Below are 13,873 nucleotides of genomic sequence, written 5' to 3'. Positions count from 1 at the left end.
CTTTAATCTTGACACGTTTCGTCCTCATTTTGCGCTTCTCTCATCATCTCTAATTCTTCACTCATCAAGATGCACACCGGCAAGCTGACTCCGCCTGCTGGAATGACAGCCACGAGTCTGCTCTACCCCGCAGCCCTCTGCGCGTTCATGGTTCACCATGGTCTTTCAAAAAAGTCGCTCGCGCCTTCAGGTGCACTCGCCGCCACCTTTGTAGGCCTGGGCACCTTTACCAACAGCCCTTACGTCTTTGGGTCAGTGCTGCTCACATTTTACTTATCTTCAAGTCGCTTGACAAAGGTAAGAATATTCAAGTGATGCCTGTCTCTGGCTCCAGATAAATGTCCATGCCTGAATTGGGGTGTCAGTTGCACCTCCCCCTTTTTTTCTCACGATACCATGTCCAATTGCTCATGTCCTAGTTCAAGTCGCAAATCAAAAAGACCCTCGAGGTATGAGCTTCTTCCTCGACATTTGTCATTACTACGCATTACAATGCACAAGAGCTAGTTTCAATTGACACGCTATATTTGGCTTTCATTGCTGAATTTTTAGGAGGATCATGTGGAGGGAGGTGGCAGAACTGCCATTCAAGTGTTTTCGAACGGCGCTGTTGGAGCAGCATTGGCGCTTACCTTTCAATACATTTATTGGACTACGGAATCTCGGCCTGCTACACTTTTCATGAGCGATTGGAGGGCCAGCACTGTGCTCTTTGCCTATATTGGACATTATGCCTGCTGCAACGGGGATACAGTAAGGATATTGCTTTTATTTGCGATACATGAAAACGGTACTAGTCTCGATGTCCTAATAGATCTTTGTCGCGTATTGGATAGTGGGCGAGTGAGCTGGGAATTCTCAACAAGTCCTGGCCCACTCTGATCACCACGCTGAAGAAGGTGCCTCCAGGTACCAACGGTGGTGTCTCACCCTTGGGTCTGGGAGCATCGTTTGCTGGAGGTCTCTTGATCGGCGTAACGGCTGCTATCAGCGTGCTGGCTCAGCTGGCACTGGAGGCCCCGGTCACATGGCAATCGAGCAAGGGCTGGACTGGACTGGACGTACTTGTTTCGTCTCTGGATGCCAAGTTCTTTCTCGCTTTGATTCTTGCTGGTTCAGGAGCTGGATTCTTTGGATCATTGGTAGGCAATTGGGCACGACGAGCCTTTACCAGCACTATTATAACCTGTTATCGTATCTAAGTGAGCTCAGTCCTAACACTGCTCCTCAATTGACATTGTTCTTTAGCTGGACTCGTTGCTGGGCGCCACTGTGCAAAAGTCCAACTACTCGACAAAGAAGAAGGTGATCACCTATAAGGCACCGGAGAAGGACGACGAGATCAAAGCGATCTCTGGACTGGACATTCTGGATAACCACCAAGTTAACTTTTTCTCTTCGCTTATTATTGCCCTGACTACGGGATACCTTTCATGGAAAGCATTTTGGTGAAGACTGCCTGCGTGGTAATAAAGCCGATAACACTTTTAAGAATGCCTGTAAATCGAGATACCTGCATGAATACCGCTCTGACGACCGCCAATGCTATTCAAGAAGGTCTTCCGGACGCGCAGCCTTTGGATCCGGAGCTTTGGAACAGAGGCGGTGCTCACACGTGATGCATTTCAGCTGCTACTTTGTGGCCTGCATGGCAATTGAGGACAGAGGCTCTCAAGAAAGAGCACATTGGCTTGCAGCAGAGTCATCACACTTCTTCATCCTTCATCTCTTCCCATATATAATTTCCTCCGCCTCTCCCTCTTGTCCTCAACGCACTCATCAATCCTCGCGGAATCAATTCCAAGCAAGCTTTGACACTCATCACATCTCGCCACTATGGATGATCTGCTAGGTCTTTCCTGGGAACAAAAGACTACGGGAAGCGCAGGGACGACCGCAACAGGCATTAAGTCCAGTAAGCCGCCTCCTCCACCGCCAACCTCTAAGCCTATCCACCTCCAGATGGGTCTCAGTAAATCCGGCCTTGTCCCAACTCCAGCTCCCTTGAGCGCCCAACCATACCGCAACAATAACACTATGGGATCCTCTTTTAATTCCTCTTCCTCCTCAATGGCTTCCTCGTCGTCCTCAGTTGCCCCGAAAAAGAATGCAGACGATATCTTTGGATCGCTGATGCCATCCTTTGGTCAGAATGCTGCTTCAGACGTCTCCAAGAACCTGAATTCTATGACATTGGAGGAGCGTCGACGGCATGATCAGCAACAGAGCTCTCTAAGCAGCTCCCCAAGTTTTGCCAGTCCCACTCCAGCGCACCCGACACTGTCCTCGTCATCGCTATTTTCACAGGCTTCGCGCTCAACATTTACACCGCCCATCAATGGCGCGTCTACCGCATCACGAGGGCGTGGTCCCGAAAACATCGCAGGGTTGTCGAGGACGACCGCTACACCGTCACCTCAGCCCGCGATGGCCTTTGCATCGCCAATTCCAAAGCTCCAACAGCCGCAGCCATTTTCGCAGCAGCAGACCATGTCGAGCAATCCTTCGCGAAATCAAAGTCCTGCAGGATTGACGGCTTCTCCAGGCGCCCTTGGTCGATCGCTCTCACCTGCTATGATACCCCTTCAACCAGAAAGATCCAACAGTGCTTCGCCCTCAACCGCGACTTCAACTTCGACACCGAAAGACCCCTTCGGTGCTCTTCTAGGCGACCAGATTTCAAGGAGCAACCCTTCGCTGAAGAATCAATCACTGAATGCGATGTAAATAAGCGGTTGAAAGCCTCTATCCCCTGGAAGACTTTGTGAAGAACGATCTAGCAGATTAACTGACAATCTCAATCATTTGTTCCCCGTAGTCGCTATAATACCCCTCCTCCGGGTCATTCAAGTTCAACCCCCAAGGCAGCTGACCCGTGGGACCTTGATTTCCTGGCGAACGCAGCTGTGTTCAAGAGCAGCCAGGTATGCCTCCCAAAGTTGTTTCTTGTACCAAACGAATCTTACGATATACTGATGGTATATTTGTCATCGATTTATTTTTATTTTTATTTTTATTTATTAAGCCTGCATCCACTACAGCGAGCGACGTATTCGATCTCGGATCATTCGAAAAGGCACCCCCCGAGAAACCAGTACGTCAGCGGGATTCTGCTGATGCTTTGAACTTGTTTGTCGGGAAACAACCACCACCTATCACAGCGCCCTCACCTAAGTCCAGTCCACCAGTCTCGAGGAAAGAGCCTTCAGCCAAATCAGTTCGTTCTTCACCAGCGACATCGACAGCGTCGACTAGAGAGGATGGCGACATTGCACAGATCGTCGCGATGGGTTTCACAGCTGAGCAGGCTAAGGTTGCGCTTGAAATGACCGATAGTGGTCGCGACATCGAGGCGGCAATTGAGTACCTGGTTCAGAATGACGAGGCCGAAGGTCAGTTGCCCCCAAGAAGACACACGCCTGCCTCTGGCGAGAGAAGGAAGGTAGAACGGCAACCTTACCGTGAAGATAGCGACCCCCCATTGGAGGATCGCAGAAGGCGAAATCAAGGACGTGGAAACCAGGGCCAGTCACAACAGGAGCTGACAACGGCGCAGCAGTTGCAACAGCACAGGGATAAGTTGATGGGCACCGCCTCTGTTTTTGGAATGTCGGTCTTGTCCAAGGCGAATGAGATATACAAACAGGGTCGCGAAAAAGTGCAAGCGGTGATGGAAGACATGACAGTTGAGGAATCTCGGTCAACGACTGCGCGTCGGCATGAGTGGATCGAGGATGAGTATAAGCCAGGAAGCGGATACAAGGACTCGGATTCAGAGGATGAGGTTTACACAGGACGGCGCGAGCAACAGCGGGAACAAGAGCAGCGCCAGCAGCAACAGAGACGTCGGCAGCAGCAACAGCAGCAGCATGATCAACGACAACAGCCATCATCGCGGCCACGCCAGGAACGAGAGACATTCGAGGATACATATGTGTCATCCTCACGGAGGGGTGGTGCTTCTGTATCCCGGAATCAAAATTCGCTGTTCTCCATGGACGATACCCAGGGCGCTTCAAAGTCCAAACTATCCGCATCAGCTCCGTCCTCTCGACCTGCTGCTCGGTCACCATCGCCACTCCCGCCCAAGCCAACTCGGCCGCCCCGTGTCCTTGTCCAAGCTGGCAGTCAACAGCTGACAGAGTCAAACCATTTCAAGGAAAAAGGAAACGAGGTCTTCAAGCTGGGTCAGTTTGGGCACGCGGCCGAGTTTTACGCACGCGCCAGTCAGGCTCTGCCGTCTGGCCACGTTCTCTTGATTGTCACACGGAATAACCGCGCGGCCGCTTTGCTCAAGATCGGAGAGTACAGAGAGACAGTAACGGAGTGTGAACAATCAATTCTGCTGATCCAAGGCCCCGATGGCCAGGGTGTCAATGATGTCCTCCCAGCGAGCGCGGGTGTGAATTTGAAGGATCAACTGGGGAAGGCACTGATGCGCCGCGCGACTGCGTACGAGAACCTGGAAAAGTACAAGGAAGCCAAGGACGACTGGGCAAAGCTGCGGGAACTGGAGCCAGGTCATCGTAATGCTACTGAGGGCCATCGTCGCTGCGAGAAGGCGATTGCTATGATGAACAATGGTGACGATATACCCACAGTGGCAAAAAAATCTGTCTCGACCAGTGCTGCTGCTCGATCGAATGGCCTTGGCTCGACTTCCTCGCCCATGCAGGATATTTTTGCGTCCCATCATCAATCGAATAACGAGACCAAGATCAAGGCGGATTTGAACCGCTCTGAGGGTGTGTCGAAACTGCGGCAGACTGCAGCACAGCAAGAGCGAGAGGAGGACGAGAAACTTCGGCTGACAGATCATGTCGACATGAAGATGGCGATGTGGAAGTCGGGCAAGGAAGACAATATTCGAGCATTGCTGGCGTCCTTGGGGTCGGTGCTTTGGGAGGGAGCGGCCTGGAAGCCCGTAGGAATGCATGAGTTGGTGACGCCGGCGCAGGTGAAGGTCAAGTATATGAGGGCGATCGCAAAAATGCATCCTGACAAGGTATGATATAGTTTGCTTGTTAAGTACCATCGTGTTTCGAGTATGAATCTGTGTGTGCTGAAATGTAAAGGTATTAACGGCCGGTGTTTGGGTCTACGCGAACGTATCAATGCTTAGCTGAATGCCTCGACGACGGTAGAGCAAAGGATGATGGCCAACACAATCTTTAGCACGCTCAACGCTGCCTGGGACGCCTTTAAGGTTCAAAATAACATGTAAAAAAAAAAAAAGACAGAATAAATGTCCCGCACTTATTGGATCGCAAAGATGTACATTGTGGATGAAGATCGCAAGCACTATCTTTGCTTTATTATTGCGTAGAACAATTAACAACGTCATGGGTATATATTTCGATGACGGCTTGAGTAGGCAATTTGGTGGACGTGATTACTGTAAATGTGGACGTTTGCTGCTACTGAGATGCTGGTCGCTGTAGCGGCTGCTGCGGTTGCTGTGATCGCTGTAGGATCAACTGCGCGTTCGCCAGCGTTGGTGAAAGCATCTCCTGTAGGGGACGACTACCCCTATGAACACCCCTTGCTGCCTCTTCCTCAGCTGTTGGATAGAGCGCATTCGAGCGCAAGAATGAAGACAATCCTGACGACCCGCCGTGGTTGCTGCTGCCAGCGGCTTCCTGCTCACTTCCCTGCGCAGCTTCCGACTTGTGCCCATGCGTAGAGCTGTGATGGATGGTGGGTGAGTGTATAGCCGGAGATGAAGGAATGGGCGAAGAAGGGATTACAAATGGCCGATAAGGCGCCGAGACGAGTGATGTCGCGATAATTGGTCCATGCCGATCCGGCATCGAGATAGCCTGATACGGTCTACCGCCAACAGGGGAGATAATGGGTAGAGACATTCTGTTGTTGTATGCTGCCGAGATCGAAATCCCAGCCGAGGTCAAGGCGTCTGGGGACCATGAGTTGACTCTTGTCGGTCCTGTGGAAATCACTGGCGCTAGGGTATATGATGCTGACTGATCCATTGTCTGAAATGGTATGGCCCCTCCTGATAGCGCCACATCGTGCAGTGGAGCCGGTGATACTATGGACCTAGGCGCAAAGTTGGAAGAATTTGATTTGTGCGCATACGGCTTCGACTTTTTCCTCCGCATCCAGAGATATATTGCCACGATTGCAATGACCACAACGAGCCCAATGACCACAGCGGTAGCCAAGGCCTTAGATGTGTTTCTTCGACCGCCACTCTCCGTTGAGGATTCAGGGCCCCCGTTGCTGTGTAAAGGTTGGGCAAGGACCACTGGTTGCCAAGTCCATGATGTGGAGTCGCTAAAATCCAGTGTAGTAATCAATGGCAACGAATCGGTGCCTGTAACAATCCATTGACGTTCCTAAGTTAGCTTCAAGCTGTGGACTAGTGGGGAAACAATGCTGCACAGGTCGCCCTTCTTTTACCTTGACGGATTGCGAAAAAGGTCTGATCTTTGGCAGCGCAGGCGAGAATGTCTTTTACGTTAGGCTGAAGGCCGTTCGTCTGGCGCACTGTCCATACTCCAGATGAACTTGTTGAGAGCTCATTGGAGAAGGTGTATGTAGCAGTATGCGAAGACGTAGCCATGACAATAGATCCGTTATCTATGAGAAAGAATCCGAAATGTAGGACGTTGGTTAAATACACGAAGAAAGAGTGTCGCTGAGCCTGCGAATAAAAGCCAGTACCTGCTGCGAGACAGCTGCGGGGATCGAAGGGCATTGTTGTCGTGATCTATCGCCAAGAAAACAAAGGTATCCGAGCAGCGGCGATATCATCAGTCTCTGTTTCCAGCGTAGTCATTATGCAACAAACTGCATAACTATTCAAGAAGATCATTGAGACGCTTTCACTTACGGCCTCGTTCACCGTGTCATCGTTATAAAATACTAAGCAGGTTCCCTGTGCCGCTCCCACGCACTGCCCGATAACCACGCCGTCGTAGTATCCACCATCCAGAAATCTCAACACCTTTGAGCTCAATATCGTATCAATCGAATTTATAGGTCGTGTCCAGACCAGCGTGCTCAGGGGTCTCGATGCCATGTCCGTCTTGGACATATCTACTTTCTGCAATTGGTACGCGTTTGAGGTCTGGTTTGCAAATAACTGGTAAATTGCAGTGCCTTCTGGTGACGAACGCTTCTGGTCACTTGAGCCGGAGGCCATCCAGAGTCTCGATGTGGCCATGGTGAGCACCGAACTAGGACCTTCAGTTGCAGAGGACCAAACGGAGGAAGGATATTGCGACTGCGATGATAAGCGGAATATGCTAGTCGTTGCTGCAGCCTGATTGGGCCCTATGAGAAGGTCGTGCCGACGACCGCCAAGGCCTGAAGGTTCGAAGGAGGTGGTAGCGACCATGCTGACTGGTGGATTGAGGTTGCTGCCGATGTTGATATTGCCTTGGACTATTTGTGGAATGTAAGTCAGAGTGCTGGTGCCATTGCGGGTGTTCAGTGGCTCATCATCGTCGGAGAGAGCTCCACTGCCAGTGACACTACTACTGCTTGAACTAGGATTGGGATAGGTTTGTTGTTGATATAAAGCGAGAATTGGACCGAGATAGCGGGAATCACTCGAATATTGGACAAAAAGGGTATTTTCGCAAAACGCGGCTGCGGCGAGTACCGAGCTTGCCATGCTTTGTTCTTTTTTTGAATGAGAAGGGTGGGGAAGACAAATGAGGGATGGAATGAGGAAGAGATTCGAGAGAAAGGTCGACAAAACAAAACAGCGTGGATGCGTCGCTGTTGCTGTTGCTGTTTTGTTGCTGTAGTGAGCCATGGCAAAACGAGGCCATGCATTCATGCAGTTCATTTGTGTATATTAAACACATAGGACACGAACCACTATCCCTATCGTATTCCCGTCACCTCTCCTTCAACAGACACCACTTTTTTCGTTGTGATCGCTGCTCTCACGATGCTACTTTACAGTTACCTGCGGCGCTTCTCTTCGCCCCCGGGGAAAATGCTTCCTGATGAGGGAGCATCCTTCTTTTCTTTTGGCCACCAGGATATTCAGGTACGAACAGACATGCCAAAACGTGCTACAGCCTAAACTTTAAATGCATTTTGGGTTTGATCAGCGGCGCATGGCCACACAGATACACCAATCTCCAATGTGGCAGTGCTGCCCAGTGTCAACTTACCGGTCTCCTCTGCATGTTGCCGGTTGCATGCGTCGCCTTCTGGTTACTCCCTATCCACAAATCGGTACCGACCAATTCCAGCAAGGGCGGCGATCAACTACCAGTGGCCAGCGCGAATACGGTTATCTACAGAGGGCTACGTAGGAAGCAGCACCTCAGAACGCGTCTTTACCTCAGAACGCGTCTTTACCTCGAGGTGCGTGTCATGGTGAAACACGTTTCTTTCACGCGCATTGCTGCCTCGCTCACACCACGGTACCCCTTCTGTCATTGTTCCACATCGGCCTAAGGACTAGCTTTGCACCACTAGCTCATACGTACATCGATCGCATAGGAACATTTGCTTATTCCAAGACCATTCACTTTCGTCTTTCTTTTTCCTTTTATTCAACTTGATCCAAAGGGGACACGCCCTTCTCAGCTGTATCCGACCATATAACATATACGCAAGCAAGAAAAGGAGAAACACAGTGCAGTCATGGTAGCAATATGGCCTCTCCTTCTGACGCCAGTCCCTCTCGGTGCCATGATCTACGGAGCCACTCAAATCTTTTCCCACAAACAAGACGAGAATCTGTCCGACAACTCATCTATGCAGCTCTACTCCACCTCTGCTTTGAGATCTATAACTGAGCAAATCACGGCAACTCCTATTATTTTCTTGGCCGTCCCTACAGTAGCAACGACGACATTAGTCTTCGCTGTCAAACCATCGGTGAATGACAATCCACAGACTACGCAGGCTCCTCTTGTCAAACCTGACGAGGATGAAAGTGATAGACAGATCGCCCAAACACGTCAAGGGATATGGGAAGGAAGAGTCAACCGAGCTCCCATTTATAGCCGCACCAACTGTTCCTATGGCCAGGTCGTCCTTTGAGGTCACAGCGCCAGTGATGGCCTCTTCATCAATCATGGCACAACTCAGGAGGGCAATGAAGACGCCTTCGATACAGACAACAATCCCCGCCTCACAAAAGTCAGATCTTTCATCAATCAACTGGTAGAACAAGCAAGTCTGAGGGAAGAAGCCTTTTCCCAAATCGTTGAAGAACTCATTCAGAATGACGAGTTGGAGCAGTTCGAGGACATTATTGAGAACCTGGCCATGTCACAAATGGAGTGGGAGCCTCATAGCGAAGAGGAGACTGACCAATAGCTACAACCTAGGCGATCGTCGGGGCCCAAGAGCGCCTCACACATCCTCTTCATAGCCTCTGTCCTGAACAAGCTACTGCCGCCAATCATTCTTCAGGTATGCGCAAACCTCCGAAACTTCCTCATCTGGATGTGTTCGCCTGCTCCCTCCGCTCAATCGCCGGCCAGTATATGAACGACGATGACGCGGTCGCTCGAAAGACTCTCGAGAGTCGAGACTGAATCCAAGAACCTGACTTATCCTGAGAGGCCAACCGATCTCAAGTCCATCTGAGATCATCGCGTCGGGAAACTGATACTGTAGTGCCTGAAAAGCAACTGGAAGGGGTAATCGGATGAACTTGCAAGTATGGTTTGGAGGCGCATCAACGAGGGAGAGGAGCTCATGATTGATGGGCTTCGCAGTATGACTGGTCCGCCCAGACTCTTGCAAAGGCCACACACGATACCATAAGCCGATTTCAAATACGTAACATAAGCAACCGACGGAGTCAAGCGACCATAATTCTGGTCAAAGCGAGGGCAATGAAGTGGAGGAGAGGACGCAAAACGGAGACCCCAATATTATTACAATCAAATCCCCGACAGAATCGGGCAGGCAATTGCGGGATAAGATGAAGGAGAGTCACGAAATATAGCACACGAAGATAGAGACTATGTGATCGTTGCAACAGTCAGAATGACCTCGAAGATTGGCCTACATCCAGCAGAACGAAGGAGACCCCGATAGCTTTCTTGCCTTCTTTCTCAAGACTGTTGTGACAGGATTCGAGCGGTTACTGGAGAGTGCCAGAGTAGATCTACCAGAGGGTGCGCCAGGTTGAATGTGGACCGTCCCCTCAACAACGGTGCTGGGGCGCCAGAAATTTCCTTGAGGTTGCAGAACGATGCGAAGAGCGAGGAAGAGGCTCTGGCTGGATCGACCGAAATCCCTAACATCGGACAAGAGTCTGGTGCCGCGCGTGGATAGATGAAGGACAACGTCGAGAAAATATTATTGAGCGCGTAGAGAAATGTATAGTAGCACAAGCGCGTTATGTGCGCGGCTAATAGCAGTCTTTGTTGCATGGCTTGTTGTTTACTTACTTTTTTTTTTTTTCTTTTTATGCTCACGACCAGTACTTTTGCTGCTGCTACCTGAACCACTGTCCAGCTTCGTCCGTCTCATTCCCAAGACTCGTCTATATAATACACCATGTCGGACACTTCAGTACTAGCTGTGCCCGATGCCGCCATCACCCCATCAACAACCACCGCACCTGCAGAGGAGAATACTAGCAAGTCTACTCTCTTTGTCCGTGGACTTCCCTATGAGGCAACAAGCGCTCAGTTGGAGGCATTCTTCTCAGAGGTCGGACCTGTGCGATCATGCTTCGTAGTCCTGGATCGAAGCGCGGAGCAGGCTGCTGCAGAGTCGCCCGAGGGCGAGGATAACAAGACAGGAATTGCTGCGGCTGCTGCCGCCGCTGCCAAGGGACCATCCAAGAACAAGGGATATGGTTTCGTGCAGTTTGTCCTGCCAGATGATGCAGACAAGGCTATCAATGAATTGCGTAGTGTGAAGTTCTTGAAGCAGAGACCTTTGATCATGGAGAAGGCCGTTAAGAAATCCCGTATGTTTGCCTTGTTTTACCTGGCTTGGATCATTCAATTGGCATAGGGCTCGTGGACATTAATGATTACTATGACATTGACTCTGCAATAGATGATGGGGAAGATAAGCCAAAGAGAGAACTCAAGCCCAAACCCAAGTCTAAGAGCGACAAACCCAAGAAGACCAAGGAAGCTGCTAATTCTTCGGAGGAACCCAAGGAGAAAAAGTACGGTGTTTTTGTGCCTCATTTAATTTCCTGAAGCATGGAGAGAATGCGTTAGTCTAATGCTAATCCCTATTCCAACTTTTTTGCTTGACTGATTAGTTATTCATTCCAGACGGTTGCGCTGAAGGGACTGGGCAAGGATATTACAAAGAAGCACATTTACAAGAGGGTTCGCAAGGTGGGAGATGTCAAGGATGTCATTTATCCAGTTATTATTAAAGCTTCGGAGGGCGCAGCAGCGGAAGAGAAAAACGAAGAGAAAACTGAAGAAGGAACAGGTATGATACACTGGGAAACAAAGAGCCACAGCCTCATACAACCGCTTTACAGGGACAGCAGGGCTAAGAAGACGAGAGTAGCAATTACTAATCACTGTTTGTCAATCATTTTTCTACAGCTCATGTTATCTACAGCACGGCTGCGTTGGCTGCCTCAGCAGTCCAGGCACTGGATGGACACATTTTTAAAGGCTGTGCGCTTCATGCCACATTGCTCGCCTCGCCCTCAGTATACAAACGCTGCCGATTGATTGTTCGCAACTTGCCATGGAAGTACAGGGAATCAGAACTGCGCGCACTCTTCACAAAGTTCGGCACGGTCCATGATGTCAATCTGCCCCGCAAGTACGAGGGCGGGCCCTTGCGAGGATTCGGATTCGTTCAAATGGAAAATCTGGATGCGACTGAAAAAGCTGTTGCGGCCCTGAACGGAACTGAGCATCACGGCCGTGTTATCGCTGTTGATTGGGCTTTGGCCAAGGACCGTTTCGAGGAGGCTGAGGCCCAGTCTCGGACAGGAGAGACATCGGCAGCAGTCGCAGCAGCACCGGAGGTGCAAGATCAGGATGTCGAAATGGAGGAGCAGTCTTCTGATAATGAGACAGGAGGAAACGAGAATGGCGACGACGAAGAAGACGAGGACGAGGATGAGAAGAATGAGGAGGAGAACGAAGAAGAGGAGAGTGAGGATGATGACGACGAAGAACTGAACCTGGATCATTTGAAGGACGATGAGGAGGAGGACGCTGAGGACTCTGATGAAGAGATGGATGCGGAGGAGGAGGACGCCGCAGCTTTGGCAGCACTCGATGCAGAAGAAGCCGAGGAAAAGGAACAGAGTAGGTTATTTATCGCCAACCTCAGTTCTTTATGTCATTTTCTGCTTCAGGACAGCATGCAGGTGTATGGCATCCTTGACCGTTAATTTTAACTCCTGCTTTTTGACCTTGCACTGCACGTCATTAGAAAAGATGGCCCTTCCTGATCCAAGTGAAGGAACAACTCTGTTCGTCCGCAATCTGGATTTTGAAGCCACCAAGGACGATCTCTTTGAGCTGTAAGGGTCCCTGTGCTTTGGTTGTTTTTGTTTGATTGGAGACTATTTTGACGAGAATATTGACGCCGATTTGGTTCTTGTTTCTAAGGTTTCGTCACTGGGGAAAGATCCGCTACTGCCGTGTGACAATGGACCATGACACTGGGCGCTCTCGAGGAACAGGATTTGTCTGCTACTTCAATAAGGGCGCAGCCGACAATTGCATGATTGAGGCTGAGAAGGTTGCTGCCATTGTCAACCCCATCCAGGCTGAGAACGACCGGAAGAAGAAGAACAACTTTGTCAAGCATACAATTTTGCAGCCAGACCTGCCCGAAGAGCTGGCTGTCAAGTTCACTCTTAATGGACGTGTTCTGAACGTTGTCCGCGCTGTCGATAAAACATCGGCTACAAACCTGCTGGAAGCTGGACAACACAAGCGCGAACGTGAAGACCGCAGAAACCTGTATCTCATGCGCGAGGGCGTCATCTTCCCGGATTCTCCTGCTGCCGCCGCCATCCTCCCCAGCGAGCTCTCGAAACGCCAGACCTCATTCTCGGCCCGTCGTGCGTTGCTCGCCCGCAACCCTTCGCTCTTTATCTCCAAGACCCGCCTCTCGATCCGCAACCTACCCTTGAAGATGGACGAGAAGGAGCTTCGAAAGCTGGGAGTCCAGGCGATCCAAAAGTTCAAGAACGAGGTCAAGGAGGGCAAGCGAGCCCATCTTACCAAGGAGGAGCAGGCCGAGGGCTGGGACAAGCGCGTGTTTGTGAAGCAGGCAAAGGTGATTCGATCCAAGGATCGCGTCGATGCAGCAACGCAGGAATTGCGGTCCAAGGGTTACGGTTTCTTGGAGTACTCGACTCATGCCCATGCCTTGGCTGGTCTTCGGTGGTTGAACAACAACCCGTCGCTGTTTGGTGAGAAGAAGTGTTTGATTGTCGAGTTCTCGATCGAAAACGTGATGGTCAATAAGCAGAGGTCAGAACGCGAAACTAGGAGAGCGGTCAAACGCAAGAGAGTAGAGGATGGCGAGGAAGAAAATGAGGAGCCCGCAGAGGAAGCACAAGAGAAGAAGCGCCCAAGGAGATCTATACACGAGGGCGGCGGCCGAGAAGGAGGCCGTGAGTCCAGAGGGGGTTTCCGAGGCGGCAGGGGGCGTGGTGGAAACGACCGCGGTGCGCCCAGAGGCGGCTCTAGAGATGGATTCAGAGGAGGCGCCAGGGGTGGATCTAGCGGCGGCCGAGGCGGGTTCCGTGGTGGTCGCGGAGGCAGTAGTGACCGAGGCGGGTTCCGTGGTGGTCGCGGAGGCGGTAGTGACCGAGGTGGCCGTGGTGGCCGTGGTGGCCGTGGTGGCCGTGGTAGTGGAAGAGGGGGTCGAGGAGGACGCGGCCGAGGACGCGATTAGAGCGTTAAGACACTGTAACCAA

General features: G+C 51.0%; 5 protein-coding genes across 5 annotated transcripts; 4 read left to right on the top strand and 1 right to left on the bottom strand.

Annotated features, from left to right (window-relative positions):
* Positions 1-42: 42 nt before the first annotated feature.
* BC939DRAFT_530358 (integral membrane protein DUF92-domain-containing protein) lies at positions 43-1,499 on the top strand. The gene is made up of 5 exons (XM_051561569.1): positions 43-297; positions 420-449; positions 553-753; positions 837-1,142; positions 1,249-1,499. The coding sequence occupies exons 1-5, from the start codon at positions 70-72 to the stop codon at positions 1,450-1,452; spliced, it is 969 nt and encodes a 322-aa protein (XP_051410361.1). The 5' UTR covers positions 43-69; the 3' UTR covers positions 1,453-1,499.
* A 337-nt stretch (positions 1,500-1,836) lies between these two features.
* BC939DRAFT_478657 (uncharacterized protein) lies at positions 1,837-5,224 on the top strand (the record flags this gene model as incomplete). The annotated part of the gene is made up of 4 exons (XM_051558783.1): positions 1,837-2,723; positions 2,819-2,924; positions 3,026-5,005; positions 5,123-5,224. 4 exons carry the CDS (start codon positions 1,837-1,839, stop codon positions 5,222-5,224), a joined length of 3,075 nt encoding a protein of 1,024 aa, XP_051410360.1.
* A 1,001-nt stretch (positions 5,225-6,225) lies between these two features.
* On the bottom strand, positions 6,226-7,681 carry BC939DRAFT_518922 (uncharacterized protein; the record flags this gene model as incomplete). Its single annotated transcript, XM_051561187.1, has 2 exons — positions 6,854-7,681; positions 6,226-6,294 (listed from the first exon to the last, which is right to left on the bottom strand). Exons 1-2 carry the CDS (start codon positions 7,637-7,639, stop codon positions 6,226-6,228), a joined length of 855 nt encoding a protein of 284 aa, XP_051410359.1. The 5' UTR covers positions 7,640-7,681.
* Positions 7,682-8,628: 947 nt separating this feature from the next.
* Positions 8,629-9,530, top strand: BC939DRAFT_504750 (uncharacterized protein; the record flags this gene model as incomplete). The annotated part of the gene is made up of 3 exons (XM_051560563.1): positions 8,629-8,923; positions 9,158-9,272; positions 9,365-9,530. 3 exons carry the CDS (start codon positions 8,629-8,631, stop codon positions 9,528-9,530), a joined length of 576 nt encoding a protein of 191 aa, XP_051410358.1.
* Positions 9,531-10,443: 913 nt separating this feature from the next.
* Positions 10,444-13,851, top strand: BC939DRAFT_494375 (uncharacterized protein; the record flags this gene model as incomplete). Its single annotated transcript, XM_051559601.1, has 6 exons — positions 10,444-10,921; positions 11,014-11,128; positions 11,228-11,406; positions 11,526-12,245; positions 12,373-12,463; positions 12,552-13,851. Exons 1-6 carry the CDS (start codon positions 10,504-10,506, stop codon positions 13,849-13,851), a joined length of 2,823 nt encoding a protein of 940 aa, XP_051410357.1. The 5' UTR covers positions 10,444-10,503.
* Positions 13,852-13,873: the final 22 nt, after the last annotated feature.

Source organism: Gamsiella multidivaricata (assembly GCF_025024155.1).
Source record: "Gamsiella multidivaricata strain RSA 2152 chromosome Unknown BC939scaffold_49, whole genome shotgun sequence".
Lineage (NCBI taxonomy): Eukaryota > Fungi > Mortierellomycota > Mortierellomycetes > Mortierellales > Mortierellaceae > Gamsiella > Gamsiella multidivaricata.
The sequence above is the reverse complement of the archived record's forward strand: the minus strand, read 5'-3'. Positions and strand labels throughout refer to the sequence as shown.